This window comes from Coptis chinensis, chromosome 4 (genome assembly GCF_015680905.1).
Source record: "Coptis chinensis isolate HL-2020 chromosome 4, ASM1568090v1, whole genome shotgun sequence".
NCBI classification, from domain to species: domain Eukaryota; kingdom Viridiplantae; phylum Streptophyta; class Magnoliopsida; order Ranunculales; family Ranunculaceae; genus Coptis; species Coptis chinensis.
Window position 1 is genome coordinate 58,610,476 of NC_141459.1, and position 18,014 is coordinate 58,628,489.

At 35.5% G+C, this 18,014-nt stretch overlaps 2 protein-coding genes and 1 pseudogene across 2 annotated transcripts; all 3 read right to left on the bottom strand.

The window, feature by feature from the left end:
- Positions 1-828: 828 nt before the first annotated feature.
- On the bottom strand, positions 829-2,277 carry LOC147504184 (uncharacterized; annotated as a pseudogene).
- A 114-nt stretch (positions 2,278-2,391) lies between these two features.
- LOC147504185 (uncharacterized) lies at positions 2,392-2,952 on the bottom strand. The gene has a single exon (XM_086605087.1). The coding sequence runs from the start codon at positions 2,950-2,952 to the stop codon at positions 2,392-2,394; it is 561 nt and encodes a 186-aa protein (XP_086461213.1).
- Positions 2,953-9,683: 6,731 nt separating this feature from the next.
- On the bottom strand, positions 9,684-11,340 carry GDC1 (Ankyrin repeat family protein). The gene is made up of 2 exons (XM_086604034.1): positions 10,982-11,340; positions 9,684-10,075 (listed from the first exon to the last, which is right to left on the bottom strand). The coding sequence occupies exons 1-2, from the start codon at positions 11,240-11,242 to the stop codon at positions 9,818-9,820; spliced, it is 519 nt and encodes a 172-aa protein (XP_086460160.1). The 5' UTR covers positions 11,243-11,340; the 3' UTR covers positions 9,684-9,817.
- Positions 11,341-18,014: the final 6,674 nt, after the last annotated feature.

Sequence of the window (18,014 nt, forward strand, 5' to 3'; positions counted from 1 at the left end):
TTTTTTGATAACATTACCTTTAGAGAAATTAAAGTAGCACTACGGATAGACAACATTAGTTGTGTCGCCCATAGAATCGGTGGAAGGATGACACCGATTCGTTTGAAGAAGTACATCTAGAAAGGGCAACGATAACCGCCATGACTAAAACACAGGGTTCCACAAATCAATCCCGACATACTTAATGTGATTGTCCTTGCGATTTGTTTATTGTCATTTCATATGAAAGGCTTAACTGGAAATTGAAGTCCGGTCATTTCGAAATGGCGTTCTTTTGATGATGGCGTCAAAGCTATTCGGGGATGCAGCGAAAATTCCCTGCCTTCTCTCTAGTTAGAATTCGGACTTGGATGACGATGGCTTGCAACTCACAACCATCAAGTGGGTGCCATTACGAGACCATCTCTCGGTCGCGATATTCCTTAGCAACATTATCGGGCATCCTTCTTTGATTTGAAGCTTAAAATGGTGGCAACCTTGAAGGATCAAGAGAGTTGAGGTACTCATTTGGATAACGGTTTGCAGTAGCATCGCCGCTTAGGCTTTCAACCTCCAACTTGTCAGCAGCCAAATAAACAATAGGTTCTCCATTTAAATAAATCTAATGCGGCAGAATAAATCAACTGCGACATCATCATTCGCGCGTAAAGAATTGTTCGCTTCGGTAAGAAAATTTTGGTCAGTTTTAGATTGCTGACCCAATTGTGGATAAACCGAAGATATCAATTCTTGAATATCTCTGCATTTCTGAATTGCTGATGGCAATTGAACAACTTCTTGTGGTTCTATCCCAACCTAAAAAGTCGTAATAAAATGGAAACTCTTAGGTTAATGAATGCTTGGAAAAAAACATTGATAATGGACAATATAATGGACAACTAAAAAGAATTTGAGTAATTTATGCTTTACCTCTATTAAGTAATTGGCAAATGCCACATTTTCAGGTAATGAACTATCCAATCTCATATTCTGCACCAAAGTTAAAACCTTTACATGTTTCCAGAGCGATGACCTTATCAATGACGCCGCTACAACCATTTCTCGGCTGCCTTTCGGTATCACTAGTAATATTTGGCGAAAGTCTCCACCCAGTACTACTGTGATCCCACCAAATGGTTTCTTATTGTTGCAAACATCTCTAAGCGTGCGATCAACTGCTTCAACACAGAACCTATGTTGCATTGGAACTTCATCCCAAATTATTAGATTCGTTTGTTTGAACAGTTTAGCTTGGAGTGAGTCCTTTTTAAACCCACATATAGAGTCTTCCAATACTTCAAACGGAATTGAAAAAGTAGAATGAGCTGTTCTACCCCCGTGTAATAAAAGTCAAGCAATACCAGATGAGGCAACTGCAATAACAATATGACCAAGAGTGAGACATTTTTCTGCAATTGTATTGTACAAAAATGTTTTACCTGTGCCTGCCACTCCATTTAGAAAGAAAGCTTTCCCCTCGTTCCGAATCACAGAGTCAACTACAACGTCATACGCATTTCGTTGTTCATTGTTAAGGCGTTCAATATTATGGTTTACTTCTGCCTCCTGTACATCAAACTGAAGTTGGCGTTGCTCCCATATCAACCTATTATTAGTCACTATTCCCCAATTTCCAGTTGGTCGTGGCATTGGTGGAAGATTTTCTAGAGTTTTACCTAATTCCAAAAGATGCAACCCAAAATCTCTAACTTGCTCCTCTGTTGGATTGGGATATTGATTGGGGAAGATAGTGTGTATCTTGTGCGCCAAATCGTCACATATACTTGCTGAGAATTTTGCCCATAACTCATGAGGTTGTGTTGGGTTGCACTCTAGCAAAATAATACTGAACAATCTTCTGAGCTGGTGTCCCATAGTTATTATAGATGCTTCCTCTAGACATTGTATCCACTCCTTATCATCTTCAAGAAGTCCACGTGCAACACATGCTGACTTGAAAGTAGGGTGGGGAATACCATCAACCATTCGCAGATTTTCAAATGATGTTGGCCCCTTCACAACAGATAAGAGTAAACGCAGATAGAACCTCTCCCCTTCATTGGGTTTAACAAAATACATTCGTCCAATTGCATATCCCTTATTTTGTTTTCGTTTGGTCCATATCTTGTCTTGTTTATGCCAAACAAAGTGCTGAGGAAATTCCTGGTAAGTATAAAGCGGGCTTCGTGGATTTGAAGCACAACACTCAAAGAATGCAGTTAGACTCGACTTTTGGTTTTTTGCTCTAGCGCGAATCTTCTCGAGTGGATCTTTTGGGTTATACACAACATGATGCATTCCTTCTAAATGAAGGGCTAGCCATACAACAGTGGAGAACTCTTCATGTAATGAATATCCATATATCCTCCAAGCAGCTTCTGATGGTCCAATATATCTAGCATCAATGTATTGCTAAATCTCATCTCCACCAGCCAACACTAATGTTGTTCGATCATGACCTTTGTATATGTACTTGTGGATATACTTCACACAATGCAAACCGGCACAAAGTTCAACATTGATATGACAGTTAAACATTCTTGCTAATTGCAGATTATATGGGACGACGTCACCATTGTCAACTTTTTTATCCTTCACGTAGTAGACACGCTTGTCATCACGACGCATATAGAGGGGATATCCATCTTCAGCTATAGTTGTCACATCAACAAAGGCATGGGGGTAATGTTTTGTGCATTTTCCATTTTCCATACACGGCGAGCTCATGTTTCTCTCACCACATGGACCGTGTATCATGCAAGTTATTATCGTTTCAAAAAGCATTGGATCTGCATTTGGATCAGGAAGTTCCGCAGACACGACATTATCAATCTGGACTAGAGTGCGTATTTTGTCTTCATGGTGAAGGAAAAAGAGTGCATGCATGTGTGGAAGACCACGCTTTTGAAATTCAATAGTGTAAACATGTGCTACTTCACGACTAAACACATTCTTATCTTTGTTGAATTTCATTAAGGCTCTTCTCTTTAGTTCAAACACACGGGCAACCAGCTCAGGTCTGTCTGTTGCATTTTGATGTTTGTCGAGGGCATCTTATATCTCGGGCCACCTAGGATTTGCCATCATCGTAAGGAATATATCTGGATGCTTGTTGTAACGTGTTATGGCCATTGAATCTTGAAAAATCTCAAACATGTGTCTTGGACTTCCGGTAAACGATGAAGGTAAAATAAATCTCTGACCAATCTCATTTGGATCCACACCATCCTGTACATCTGTTAATCCCATGTACACTTCTCGCACGAAGTTTATCCTGATTCATTCTATAGTAATTCAAGCGATTTTGCTCAGTTGAAGCCCAAGCATCACACATACATTCTTGAAATAGCTTTCCACCATGGAGTATTGGTGAGAACTCAGTGTGGCGCTGGAACAAATGATACACATAAAATACCATCTTAGTCATTCGCTTCGAGTTATCGTTTCCAACATCATATATTTTCATTTCACATGACCAGCCCAATTCCTCACGAGGGAAGAATAGAGGATAGTGTAGCGGAAGATAAGTAAGATTACATTAATCTATGCGGTTCAATGCATTGCCAGCTTTATAACGTAGTATAATATCTCTTGTACTACTCACTTCGGTTCCATCCCCAGGTAAAACAACTCAATTTCATTTGCTGATGGAAGGTTGTATCGTCTCCACTCAGTTGACGAATTGTAGTGCAAATACGCTGTGACACTATCATCCCCGACCTCATTTGCACTCAATATATCATGGGCTTGACGGAGGGTATCCGTAAATCTATTAGACTCTAGTAACGTGGTCTAGATAATGTCTAGAACGTCACGCCTCAAATGGGGATTTCTACGGTAACGAACATCGAGTGCTGATGCTGGGTCATAAATATAAAGTTGAGCATACGTAGGTTCCTTTCCCGGTTCTAGAAGTAAGGATCCAATTTGATGGCGCAACTCACCATGTACAGTGAATGGGATAGGACCCATCCCACTGAAAAATCTGTCATCTGCTTTGGAACCGAGACTGGTGAACGCATTAGCCAAATTATATTCCCGAGTGTGTTCTCTAAATGATCTAGCCTTTGCATTGTTTCCAACGTATAAATCTTGAATGGCGGAAGGCAGCGGATTGAGCAAAGGGAGACTAATTTTTCCTTGCTTACAACATTATCCAAAAAGAGGACGTTTCGGTGATGATCTTGCCAGCCTCTCATCTATCCAATGAAGAGCTCCACAATAAGGACACTCCACATCCATTTTGCCAAGATAATGACGACCATCAGTATGCACATCAATAGAAGGTTGTACAACATCATCAATTTCCATAGGAGGTTGTTCATCATTAGTACCCATAGCACATTCTGGACTTATGCGTGTTTGAGAATTCCTTGAAGAAAAAAAAAATGATATGTTAAGGATAATAGAATTAGAATATACTATATAAGAGTACTACGTACGATAAATAAAAACTTACAAATGGTCAGAAAGCGTATTTTAGCTAGAAGAATCATTTCCAAGGTCGTGATTACCAGTCGATAGTGACCCAGTAAAACATGCACCTTTAGTTAGCTTGGGTGGAGTGAGCAAGACTGCATCACTCGCTTTGTTCTTCCCATTATGTCTGAAACCAACATTTGATGTAAAATTTGGTGCCATTACTGTGTGTGGACTTGTTGGCATAAGTTGTTTCATTTGTTGCTCTCTCTCTCTTCGTGCACGTTGTGCCAATGAGCGTCGAGAAGGTACAGAGTTGATGGACACTGCAGTGCATTGTATATGCTCCTGTTGTCTTCTTGCATGCTGTCCCAATTGGCGTTTGGAAGGTAATTGAAGGTTAGAGGGATGAGTTGGTGGTTCTTGTTCAGCTTGGTGTCTTCCATCTTGGGCAACAACCTATAGTTTATTGCAAAATTGAAATAATAATGCAACTTAGGCAAAGTATAAACAAACAGAAATTGTTAAAGCACGAAACAAACACAATACTATATAGCATAGAATCAGGACTTCGTACCATGGCTTTGGCTTGAAGATTTTAGTGAAGTTTGTTTGAAGGTTTTGAAGGTTTATCTTCTCTGTAACCTCACTCCAATCCTACCTCGTCTTACACTCTAAAAGTCAAAAGTAATTAAACCTATCAAGCCAAGTACTCAGTACATTATCTCATGTATTCATTAGAAACTAATAATGCATATGCATAAAAGTTTCATTCAAGAGAACATAACAATATGAAAAGTAAGAAGACTTACCCATGGGGATATGGCCTAGGGCTTTCAGAGTCAGACCAGATTCTTTCATCCCTTTCACTACCTTCAGACCTGCCAAATGGAAACACTCTATGTTACATTGTGGACATTGTGGACGCCAACTTTACATCAATATAATCAGTAATTGTATACACAACTTATTTGAACAGAACTATGCCGATTCCATAATGTAAAAGTGCAAATACCTCGATGGGGTAGGCGCAAAAGTGGTTTTTTATAGCGGTCGCTGAGAAGACAGGCTATAAGGAGGAGCAGAAAACTACAAAGACATTATATTATTAAGCTGTCAGCATGTGTAGTAACGCCATCCTTTGGTCTACGTAGTATACCAAAGAGACCACTTCAGACCTGCCAAACGGAAACACTCTATGTTACATTGTGGACGCCAACTTTACATCAATATAATCAGTAATTGTGTACACAGCTTATTTGAACAGAACTACGCCGATTCCATAATGTAAAAGTGCAAATACTTCGATGGGGGCAGGCGCAGAGACCGCAGTAAAAAAAGAGAGGCAGCAAGCTTCAAAATAAACAGAGACGAAGCAGCAACACCAATAGCAGGAGAAGCAGTACTATCAGTAGCAGGTAAAGTTGATGAATAAATAAACAGAGACGAAGCAACAACACCAATAGCAGGAAAAGCAGTACTAACAGTAGCAGCTAAAGTTGATGAATGTGTGTGGATATTTGGAGGTCTATATAGAAGATGAGTGGCAAGATAGGATTGTTTCATTGGGTGACAGTAGTAACTTTTCATACAACTCTCTATTTCCTAGGACTCTCTATTATCCTAGGACTAAGTATTAATATATTACCTAGATTTTCTCCTAAATTCAAGGATAATGCTAAGAATTAGCATTAGATAGGAAGAAAAGAATTATATTAAGAATTTAATTGGACTACGTTAGAATAAGAGTTGTCTGATCAAATTTAATTGGATTTAATGTCGCCAATTCCATTCGATCCCCTTTTTTTTAATAGCAATCTTCAGACGATCAGAATCTAATAGATATTAGAAAACTCTAACTACACATATTTCTCCTAAATTCAAGGATAATGCTAAGAATTAGCATTAGATAGGAAGAAAAGAATTACATTAAGAATACAATTCAATAATGTGGGATATATTTTAACATCTTGAAGATGACCTTTTTTGTTTTATTCCAATGTCAGGCGGCAGGTGTAAAGAGGCTTGGGTTATGTTCTCAACATTCCTTTGTATGTTCAAATTTTCGTGTTACAAACTTCACAATTTTAATGCAGAATGGTTTCTTTTATGATCGCAAAGATTAAGAGCAGCAAAAAAGCAACATTTAAACTTGGAAAAACTGTACATTCTTGGAACCAACTGTGGTAATGAAAATTATTTTTTTAGTTTTTACCATTCTCTTTATCTGTGTCTCTTTCGACTGAAAAATCTGAGTATGTAAATATGCAATTTAGTAGTATCTGTACGTACATCTTTTTAAGAGATGATCAAAGCATTTTCAGTTGTGTTGAAGCTCCAATCCTTAAAAAATACATAACCTTCAGTTCAATACTAAGACCTTTTTTTTTGTCAGTGGACAATGGATTTATAAATCTATTTAGAAATCTTTTAGAACACATACATGAAAATAGGCCTCCGCCTCCACCGACTGAAACGCAAGGAAACTGAAACTCCCGTTACAAATACAATGTTTTTACAACCCATAATCTTTAGCAAACAGTTGCACTCAGAAAATTTGCTAATAATACAACACGATAGATAAGACTGATTCCCTCAGCCAAATAACACGATAGATAAGACTGATTCCCTCAGCCAAACAAAAGTGATGCAAGTCCAGGTCCTCCCTCCAAGTCCTTAACATTGGAGGCATGAAAATTGGGAGCCTCATCATGATTAATGGAACCCTCTGCTGCCACAGAAATAGCATGTGAGGCAGGAAGCTTGTCTTTTGGCTGCATGTTTACTTTGACCCTATGCTGAAATTTTCTCGCAGTGCTCACTGTTGATAACAAATTTCATATGTTGAAAGTGGTATAAAGTTAGAATATATCTATATGTGTAAAGCTTCAAAATGGAAATCGTGAGAATATGCTCCAAAAAGGCTCTCTTAGTTCGTTAGCTCCATGATGGCAGAAACAATATCACCATCAGCAGCCTTGAGCGCCTTCACTGCCTTTGACACTAATTATGTTGGGAGAGATGTTGACACAGAAGGCCTTAAAAGGCTCATAGTATACACTGGTGATACCGCTGCTTAAAAAATGAGCTGTTTTGTATTATAGATTACTAGGCTGCTCACAGCAATTGTGTAGAGCACCATCTGGTGTATTTGTAGTAGAGATTGTATCTAAGACTATAGCCAGGGGTTGGATCACTAAGATGATCAAATGGTTTAATTTGTTGCAGTCCATCTAAGTGGAGACGCTATGTCTTGGTACATAAAAAAGGATTGCTAAAATGGGCTGATCGAATTGACCTCAAGTCACAGGTTCCTTGACTAGTTGACTCTCTGTGGATCTGTTGTAGTTCACTGTCAGTACGGTAACAAAACTAGAACAAACCAACACTATTTCTGGGATTCAAACCCTATTTGATTAGCTTACGAGCAGAGTTAACAACTTTCCAGAGTCATTCCTCAATAGTTGTTTTCTTTCGGGATTGCAGGATGATATATGGGTAGTGAGGGATGTAACCAGGATTCTAAGCCAGGGGGTGCGAGATTATGTGCACACCTCACCCAAAAAAAAAGTATGCAATTTTTTTTATTTTTTTTTTTTTTTTTTTTATTTTTGTCTGAAGGTCTAAACAATAAAGATCAACAAAATTATGCATTTATTTCAATTCACAAAACTAGAGTGTGTTTAGTCATTGACTACTAAGAATTTAATATGGACTGACGAGGTTAACTACTTAAGCACTTAAACCATTAATTGATACTACTATATTTATATATATCTACATAATCTAGTCTACAAGTCTATAATAATTGAACAAATTGTTAACTTCCTATAATGTTATAAGCCTATATAACCCTACTATCATGTGGAGAAAACTATAAAAGATTAACATTGAAAGTAAAATCTTATCTTATTTTTTTTAACAAATAATTATGACAGTTGTGCAACAAGCCGCACCACAAGTCATTTCTGAATTTGTTTTTTGTTTGGGTTGAGGTCTGACACTTGTTTAAAAATTGAGAGTGAAAGAAAGAAGGGAGAGTTTACATGTTTGTTATGGGTTATTAGAATCATATAAATTAACCGGTTGGGCTTTGGGCATTTGGCTATTTGTTTTAGTCTCGTTAATCCATCAAACATTCAAAAACACATTTGTCCATTTTTAATGGTTTGTTACTCAAAATAAATGATAAATGATAATTTTGTAAATGCAAAAAGAGAAGTAAAAAAAACGTTGGTTTATTGGAATATTTTTTATTAGTTTTTTTTTTTCATATTATTTTTCATATTTGATTATATTCTCACTATAGTTGTGAAAATTTTGGAGGTGTGGTAGTGGAAGTTTGCTAAAAAAATTGGGATATGCGAGTCCTTATAGTTTGAAGATTTTTCAAGGTAATTAGTTATGTGGTAGTTGAGTTTTTTTAATCTCTGGAGGTGCGACCGCCCCACACGCACCCCCTATATCCATGTATGTGGGTAATGGGTAGAAAAGGAAATTAGGAATGCGGATTGTTATTTTCTGTTATGTCTTGTTACCAGATGCAACATTGTTTTAGGAGGCAATTTGGGCTGCGATCTGTTATCGCTTATCACATGGGACTTCGAAAAATTAATTAAGTCTTTTGTTGTCAATAAACCAACGTATACTTCGGTTGGAATGGTTCTCTAATCAAGTTTACTGCCAAGTGCCAACAAGGAGAGCTGCATGCCTGCATATATCACTTAGTGTTTCTAGCTTGGCAACTCTTCGATTTCTTTTCTACTAAATAAATATGCTCCACAAGTGGGAGAAGTTGTTCTAAACCATGACGGAACAGTAACTCGAGAGAGAGACCTGGCTTTTGGAGGTTTAGTGTGGGCTGTGGAATTATTTAAACTAAGTTATACTGGTTTTCTCAGGACGAAACAACATGTCCGTGTTGCAGCAAGAACTGACAATCACAAAGCAGGGACTGTGGATGTCAGCAGCTTCAACTCAAGTGGGCAAGGTTAGCTTATTATTCCATATTAACATTATCAAAAAAAAAATATATGCATCCTTATTAGCGATTAAACTTTGAATAGAATATAGCCTGTTCTTTGGGATAGTTGGAACTTAGTAGATGAACACACCATGTACGCACTTTTTTGGAGTCTGTTACTTTTGCAGACGCATACAAGCAGTGCAGTTATGTAGCATATTACTAGGCTGCTCACAGCACTTGTGTAGAGCACCATCTGGTGTATTTGTAGTAGAGATTGTATCTAGAAGGTGTACTTCGGGATTTCAACTCAATATAGGTATAAAGCAATCCTAACCCCAGCTTAGCATTTAAAAGTGAAAAAGAATAGTAGAAGGAAAACAAAACAACGAAAGAAAATAGGGATATAAGAATACAGTACACACTGAATAAACTGCTAGAGAAAATAACTGTGCGTCATGCTTTCTGAACTGAAAATTCAAGGATAAATTGTTTGATTTCTTCATTAGCCGCTCTATCAATTGCAGTCCTTCCATCCACATCTTTTACAGTGTAACTTGCCCCAGCTCTTAATAACTCTTCTATTTTTGGTTTATCACCTTCAGAAGCAGCCATCATCAATAATATGTCTACAGGATGAATGTCTAGTTGTAGAAGGGCCTCCATCTTATCATATGTACCCTCAACTGCAAGCATTCCCATGTAATTGAAATACTGGAGAATAAAATGAAGCCAGTCACATTGATAATTAGCTTTCATATGGTAAGACAATTTCCTTAAACACAAGATATGACATGAAATCCATCTTTTTCATATTAAACAGGGTGAATAAAGGGAAAGAAGTTAATTTCTCCACATCATGTTCACTAATTCCTTATCATCAGTATACTGATTTCGGTTATGCAGTGAAGACCGAAGATCACTTATTCATAGTAGCGGAAAATAGTAAGACCGTACTTCCATAGACCAGAGTCCAAAATTTTCAAAAGTTAAACCCTAAATCTTCATATATGCAACTCGAACTTTGAGCTGCTATGTCAAAATTTTATTTCTTTTTTGACAGGAAACTCAGATGTTATCTCAATATCAGCGAAGTATATTTTGATGACGATTCTTAAATACTTAAGAATTAAGATAGAACAAAACTTAATGATATCTTGTGATAGTACGCAATATGCAACCAATAAAGTTTTTGCCAACTTTGTTGAAAAGGCTATTTTCCATTGGAAAGATGTGGGGGAAAAGTTGAAGTGTCAATCTACTTGGTCGTCTTTGTTATGTTTCTAAAGCCTGTAGTTGAAGTGGAACCAATATACATAATTTAGACGATTTAAATCCATTGATGCACAAGTTACCCAAACTACATCCATGCTAATATTTCCAGAATACTCCTTGTGCAATGTACTCTCCTCTGCATTTTCTTAAGGAACTGACCTATTTATATGATTGTTTTCATGCGGCCACATTCCGTCTGAAGGATGAAGCGGTACATTGGATAATTAGTAAAGCATTTAAATTTGTGTGAACCAGCAGGTAAATGTTCAGTTAATTAAGATGTAAGCATATAGATTTGTGTCAACCAACAGGCAAAAGGAAGAAGAAGAGGAAATAAAGTAGTACCTGTTCCACATCATCTCTATCAAAATCTTCTCTACTCTGACTACCATAAATACCAGCTCCTTCAGCATCAACACCATTCTTTCCAAACTTAAACCAGCATTTTGTCTTCGAACCATTTGTAGGTCCAATTATTGATCTAACACTGCAAACTTTGAACCATCCCAACTTTCTTCCGTTACCCAAAAACTGACAACTAGTCTTCCATCTGGAGGAGGAACTACAAGGAAAAGTTGGATGAAATGTACAAGAAATTGACGCCATTAAACACCTTCAAAAGACGAGGTTTGCCGTTTGCCTACAGAGTAAGTAGAACTCTGCTGGATTTTTTCGTTATCCGCACTTTGGTACAAAATATCAGGATACACCAATTTATGACACTTGAAATCTCGGCAAGTACAGTCGATATATCATACTCTTTGAGGATAATTAACCTGTGCAGTTTAAGCGTTAATGGCCAACAAATCACTCCAGAAACTTATACATAGCGATTAATCCTAGTAATTGGAATTAATCGGAAATTATCGCTCTAGATAATCCATAACACATAGCATAGCTTCATTCTAATATTGTCTACCTATATAACTAGTTTTTGAACCCGTCCTACGAGCGGGTGCCGTTATATAAATTATTCTGAAAAATATTTGATACTACGGAGAGCCTATGAGATATTAATGTTATATTGATTGCTCATTCAAATTTCTTGTAATGTGAAAATTTCACTCTCCATAAAAAGAAAAAACTCATCAATAAAAAAACCATTCGATTTTTTTTTGTTGCTGGAAAATAGAAGCTTTATTGAAGTCCTGTGCGAATGCCCAATGAGGCAATGATCATATTGAAACTACTTGAATAGGAAACATTCCCAATCATATGAAAATAGATATGATAAACACCATTTTCAATGTAAAACTATACTTGTTGAGACATTCCGACTACATATAATACAATGTCGATCGGATGTCGTTGAATGAAAGTGTTTTATTTGTTTTTTTAATGACTCGGAAAAAATATTTGTAATAATCTTAACATGGCCATTATTTCCCTTTTGATGAGAAAGTGCATTGCTCTATAAGATGAGCTCGTGCTATTAGTAACTTTGTAATTAGCAAAAGACAAATGCTATAGTTGTTGTTGTAATTTAAATAGTTTTTAAGCATGTTATTAATTAGATAGAATAAGCTCAAACGCTTGTAAGTATAATTTTTTTTTTTTGGGTATAAATCTGAAACTTCAAAATTGTCAAAGTGTTACCCTATAACATTTGAAAAGAAGCACCAACTTGTGATCAAGCATAATGATGAATTGTTGTAACCCCTACCAAATTATATGTCTAAAAACTACAAATATATTTTGATCAAACGAAAAGAGACTAACGCCATTTCAAATGCAGAACGCCCAAAAATATTGTCGATATACAAAAGGGCACCTTTGTATCCTATTTAAATATTGGGTTAAGAAAAATTGTAATAGAATAAACAAACAACGAAGAACCAATTTCAATAGAGAAAAAAATGAGCAAGGGCAGGATAACAATAGAAGAACTAATAATAGTCTGATTCTAGCTATGATGATATGTAGAAGGTTTTTTTATTCACAAACTTTTTAATAGTAATGAGGTTTTTATCCAAATAAATACACTGGAAGCCCAATCTATTGAGTGAAAATTATTTTTTTCCTTCAAAATATTCGTTAGTTTAAAGATGATCTACATCCAGTTTCTGATTTCTCATTAACCATTCTTTAAGGTTAGTTCCTATTCTTTGAGGTTTGTTCGATGCATTTGCACGCAGCTTTCGATTTTCCGTTAATTATTCATTAGGGTTAGTTCGATGCAGTTGCGTCAAGTTTTTGAGTTTCCGTTATTTATTATTTGATGTTAGCTCAATGCATTTGCATCCATTTTCCAATTTTTCTTTAATTTAAATATTATTTGAGATTAGTTCGATGTACTTGCATCCACTTTCCACTTTCCCATATCTCGTTACTTATTCTTTGAGGTTTGTTTCATGCAGTTGCATCCAATTTATGATTTCTTGTTAATTATGCTTTGAGGTATTAATTTCTGATTTTCTGTTACTTATTCTTTGAGGTCCTGTTTCATGCAGTTGTATCCAATTTATGATTTCCTGTTAATTATGCTTTGAGGTATTAGTTTCTGATTTTCTGTTAATTATTCTTTAAGATTAGTCTGATGTATTTGTATTAAGTTTCTGATTTCCTGTTAATTATTATTTAAGGTTAGTTCAATTCATTTGCCCAGTTTAATGTTTCATAAATTATTCTTTGAGGTTAGTTCAATTTATTTGCATGCAGTTGCATTTAGTATCTAATTTCCTGTTTATTATTCTTTAAGGTTAGTTCAATGTATTTGGATCCAGTTTCCAATTTTCCGTTAAATATTCTTTGATGTTAATACATTTACATCAAGTTTTTTAATTTCATGTTAATTATTCTTCTTTGAGGTTTGTTCAATGTAGTTTAATCGAGTTTCCGATTTCCCGTGAGTTATTGTTTGAGGTTAGTTCAATGCATTTGGATCCAGTTCCAATTTCTCGTTAATTATTCTTTGATATGAATGTATTTGCATCCAGTTTCCGATTTTGCATTAATTATTGTTTGAGGTTAGTTCAGTTCATTTGCATCCAATTTCTGATTTCTCATTTATTATTCTTTGAGGTTAGTTTAATACATTTGGATTCAGTTTCTAATTTTCCGTTAATTATTCTTTGATGTTAGTTCAATGCAATTGGAACCAGTTTCCGATTCCCCATTAATTATTATTTCAGTTAATTATTATTTGAGTTTAGTTCAATGCAGTTGCATCCAGTTTCAGTTTTCAATTGGGTTTTTTGTCGTTTTTTATGAGACTTTTTTTTATCTTTCCATTTGTAAGTAAATGGAGCATTGAGAGCATAAAAAACGCATCACGACATTAAGATTTCCAAGGTTTAATCAAGGATAAGCTCAGGAACGCACTATGTGTTGTATTTGGTTTGGTATTGCTATTGTGCATTATTTCGAGAGGCGTGACACTATTCGTGAAGAGCATATTTATCAAGAATATATTTGTTTCTCACTTTCAAGCAGTTAGCAATTAATTTTTCTATGTTCTTGTCGGCATATGTTTCATTTAGCTTGGGCAAGAGTTGTACAGGATCATTTAAATGTAAGAGTGTAAGACCGGTTGTCATTGATATGGCTTATAGGGATCCTAATTTTCATCAGGCATTTACGGTCGAAGCCTTAACCCAAAACATGAGGTGCTTTGGCCCAGTTGCACACGTACAAAGAACAGCCTCTCAGAATGAATTTGGCCCAGCATGCAAAGAAGGTGCATAGTTGGAATGCAATTCAACAATAGTATTATTACTGTTGACACCAATTTTAATTTGTGAGTGTTTATTAGTGTACAAAATGAACCAATTTAGCTTCAATTGCTTATTATTCATAATAGAAGTTGATGAAACAAACCTACACATATGGTGCATTGGTGCGGATACCTTATTCTTAATAACTTCATATGAGCAATAGTCTTCCACAGTTACACTACATTTTTGCAAATTAGTTAGTCATAAATTAATTGGGTACCCAACAGCCATCACAAACAACACCAATATATTTGCCCACTTCGCATTAGTATCAAGAGAGATGGCAAAACACTGCGAAGAGCCTGAATCCCAGAAATTGTCCTCACCTGACCAACAACGAAGGAGGTCCCAACATATTCATTCTCCAAAAGCCTGTTAAGTTGGTGAAAATCTTTTGTCATAAATAAGACATGCCCCAATTAGACTAAACAAAAGGACATTAAAAGTACAGTCAAAATCAAATTATTAGATCTTCCCATAGAAGTATTATTTTAGCAACACACTAATTTGGATGACAGACAAAAAGAGGACGAAGAAACTAACGTACTTGATCAACTTGAGAAAATATGCTTCTATTGGTAAATTAAATAGCAGTGGTTCACGACATAAGATAACAACTTCCTCTTTGATGCGAAAAAAAACAAAAACACAAAGAAAACACACGAAAAAAATCAGAGAACTTGATTTTAGCATGTACCTCTATAGACTTCATTTCATCTAGAGCGGCACGTATGTCCGTCTCAAATTATGGACAGGACCTTGGTGGATTTGAACCACCATCTCTTGGGATGTATTTCACATCCAAGTGCTCTTCCATTGAGCTAAAGAACCACTTTAAGATGCTAATTTGCAAGATAACCAAGTTAAAAAGGTAATATACAATAAATATTTATTGATTGCAGCAGACCGTACCTTCGATCTCTCATGGAGAAAATACATCTTACATTCTTACCTTCTGCTAATAATTTGTATGTTGCTTTACCTTAAGAGTCAAGTATTGATATATATATACGCCTCTTTGACAAAGCACAGAGCATCACTATGTTTTTTTTAAAAAAAAAGATATAAACATCCTATAGTTTCAAGATGGACACATCTTTAATGTGCTGGATGGATGCATGGATGGACACATAATTTATTTATACAAACCAGTAGCACCAATTTTTTTAAAAAAGCGTGAAAACTATAAAAAAAATAATAAAATTGCCTACTACTGAAAAAAGTACGTGCACTGAGCCACACCCCCGCTATGCATTTTGAGCTCACGAAAAAAGGGAGGTGCCTGTTATGCAATTTGCAACATTAAAGGATAAAGCCAATGAGCCATAGAACAATAGGTACTTAGAGGAATGATTTATGAAACTTAATAGAATAAGAAAATATAGAAAATTGACCAAGTAGAAAACAAAACATAAGGCAATTTATCAGACATCATATCCTTGCTTCGGTGAACCCCCATGAATAAGAAGAAGAAAGCAGTCTAGCCTGACATTTTACCTACCCATACAACATAATCGGGCTTTAATTTGTGGTCAATTTCATATTACTCATCAACATGAGAGAAAAAGGTCCAAAAAAATTAAGAAAAAAAAACACTTGTACTTAGTCCCAGTTGTTCATGAAGGGTGTCAATGTTCAATTCTGATTCATGCAGACATATAATTGATATAAAATTTCTTGACACCCAATCTCTTATGAACTTCATTGCACAATTCTGTTCCTTTAAAGATCATCAAGTGTACTGCACCAAATACTTCACCCTGTGGATAATGTGTCTAAATTCCTAATGTAACAGTACTTCCAAGGATTTTAGAAAAAAACAAAAAACTGTGTTTACAATGATAAAATGGAACTATTTTTTTTCTATACCTTTCGCTCCTCCAAAAAAAGTACCCAAGCAATCTCTTTTTATATAGACTTCAACCACTCACTTTCCGTCCATCATCTCCATCCTTACTGTCTTCCTCAACTTATGTTTTTGTCTCCCTCCACCAAAAGAATTGTTTGACCCACATATGGTCACAAATTAAAATGATTTTGTTATTTGTTAATCTCACATACAATTGTATCATGTTCCTAATATACTTATCTCTGAATAAATCCTTAATATCAATTAAAATTTTGAGTTTGTGTGAACAAAAGTTGTTAAAATAATTTACATCCTTTGCTTGAGGGATCAAACACAAAAAAAACAGAAGTCTATTGGAGCATAATAGCTCAAGGAACATTGAGTGAGAAATAATACACTCAAGCATATTAAGCAAATAATAATGTAGTAGCTAGCCTACCTACATTCTTCAAATTAAAATTATTATATTAAATAATGACATACCTGGTACAACTTTGCTTGATTCTTCCTTTTGGTTAGCAGCAAACGTAAATCTCTGCCCCTTATATGTCACCATATCCGGCACTTTCGGCGCGTACAAATCCTCGTCAGGCAAACTAATATAACATCCAATACCATCACCTTCCACATATCCTTGAAAAAAAAAGAGTGATGATATAAAGAAATTCACATTAGATTACCTTGGTAACTAAAAGAGATGGGAGTGAAATACCAACAACAAATTCAAAGATAAAACCCCAAAATCTCTCTTAGGATTAGGGATTATAACAGAGTCTATCTTAGGATTCTTAAAGCCAATCCTACAAAAATCCTCGCTAAAAATACTTGTAAATTGGGTTTTGCACAGTGTTTTTTCTATTTCATCGGTTATTTATCGCAAAATTCTTAAAACCATTCCTACAAAAATCCTTGCTGAAGATATCTTTCTATTTCTTTAGTTATTTATCTTCCTAAACCCTCGGGTTGTTTTCCCAACTCCTAAGTTTTAAGCCTCTTACTTAACATTAAACGATTTAATAATCCATCGTCTGTGTATTAGTAATTATAAACCCTTATAATTATTAGAGCTTCTAATAAGCACTTATATGGTTATACCAAATGTAGCCACTCATATTTATGCAACCATATCCTCATTTCCAAATTCCAATCACAATTTACCACAACTTTTTTTTAGAAACAACATGAACAAATCAATTAAAGGCAGAATACAGATAATTCAAATTTCTAAACGAAATATTTCAACAGTATAGAAGTGACATCATGCTCAATGACAAAGAGTATCTAATCAAGCAGATTCCAATAAAATAACCAAAACAGCCATTGGAAGAGAAAATATAGCCGCAATACTCAAAACAAACTCGATCAGATTCCAATGCTTAAGCAATTGGTGAATTGACATGGATTGAGCTATATTATATATATAGATAAAGATATAAAGAACCCCGTAAAAAATGGTTATATCAACCCTGAAGGCTACAATGTTTTTAATCTTATGACCAATTCATATTTAATAGAGAAGGGTAAACATAGTAGTAATGTCAAAAAAAGGTTGAAGCCATAATAATGCCAGTCTCACACAGGATGCAACAGAAACTGCCAATTGTTAGTTCTTATTATGGACTATTGAACTTTAATCCAATTTGAACAAAGAAAAAAAAAATAACTTAAAGTGAGTGAACACCAAAATCAATCTAAATCCCACGTCTTAAAAGCAGTAAAAGAAAAAGGATAGACACACCTCGATCAATTATATTCACGACAAAGCAAAGTTACGACCGTGGCTCCCATATACAGTTCCACTGCCTTCTCTCCAAGT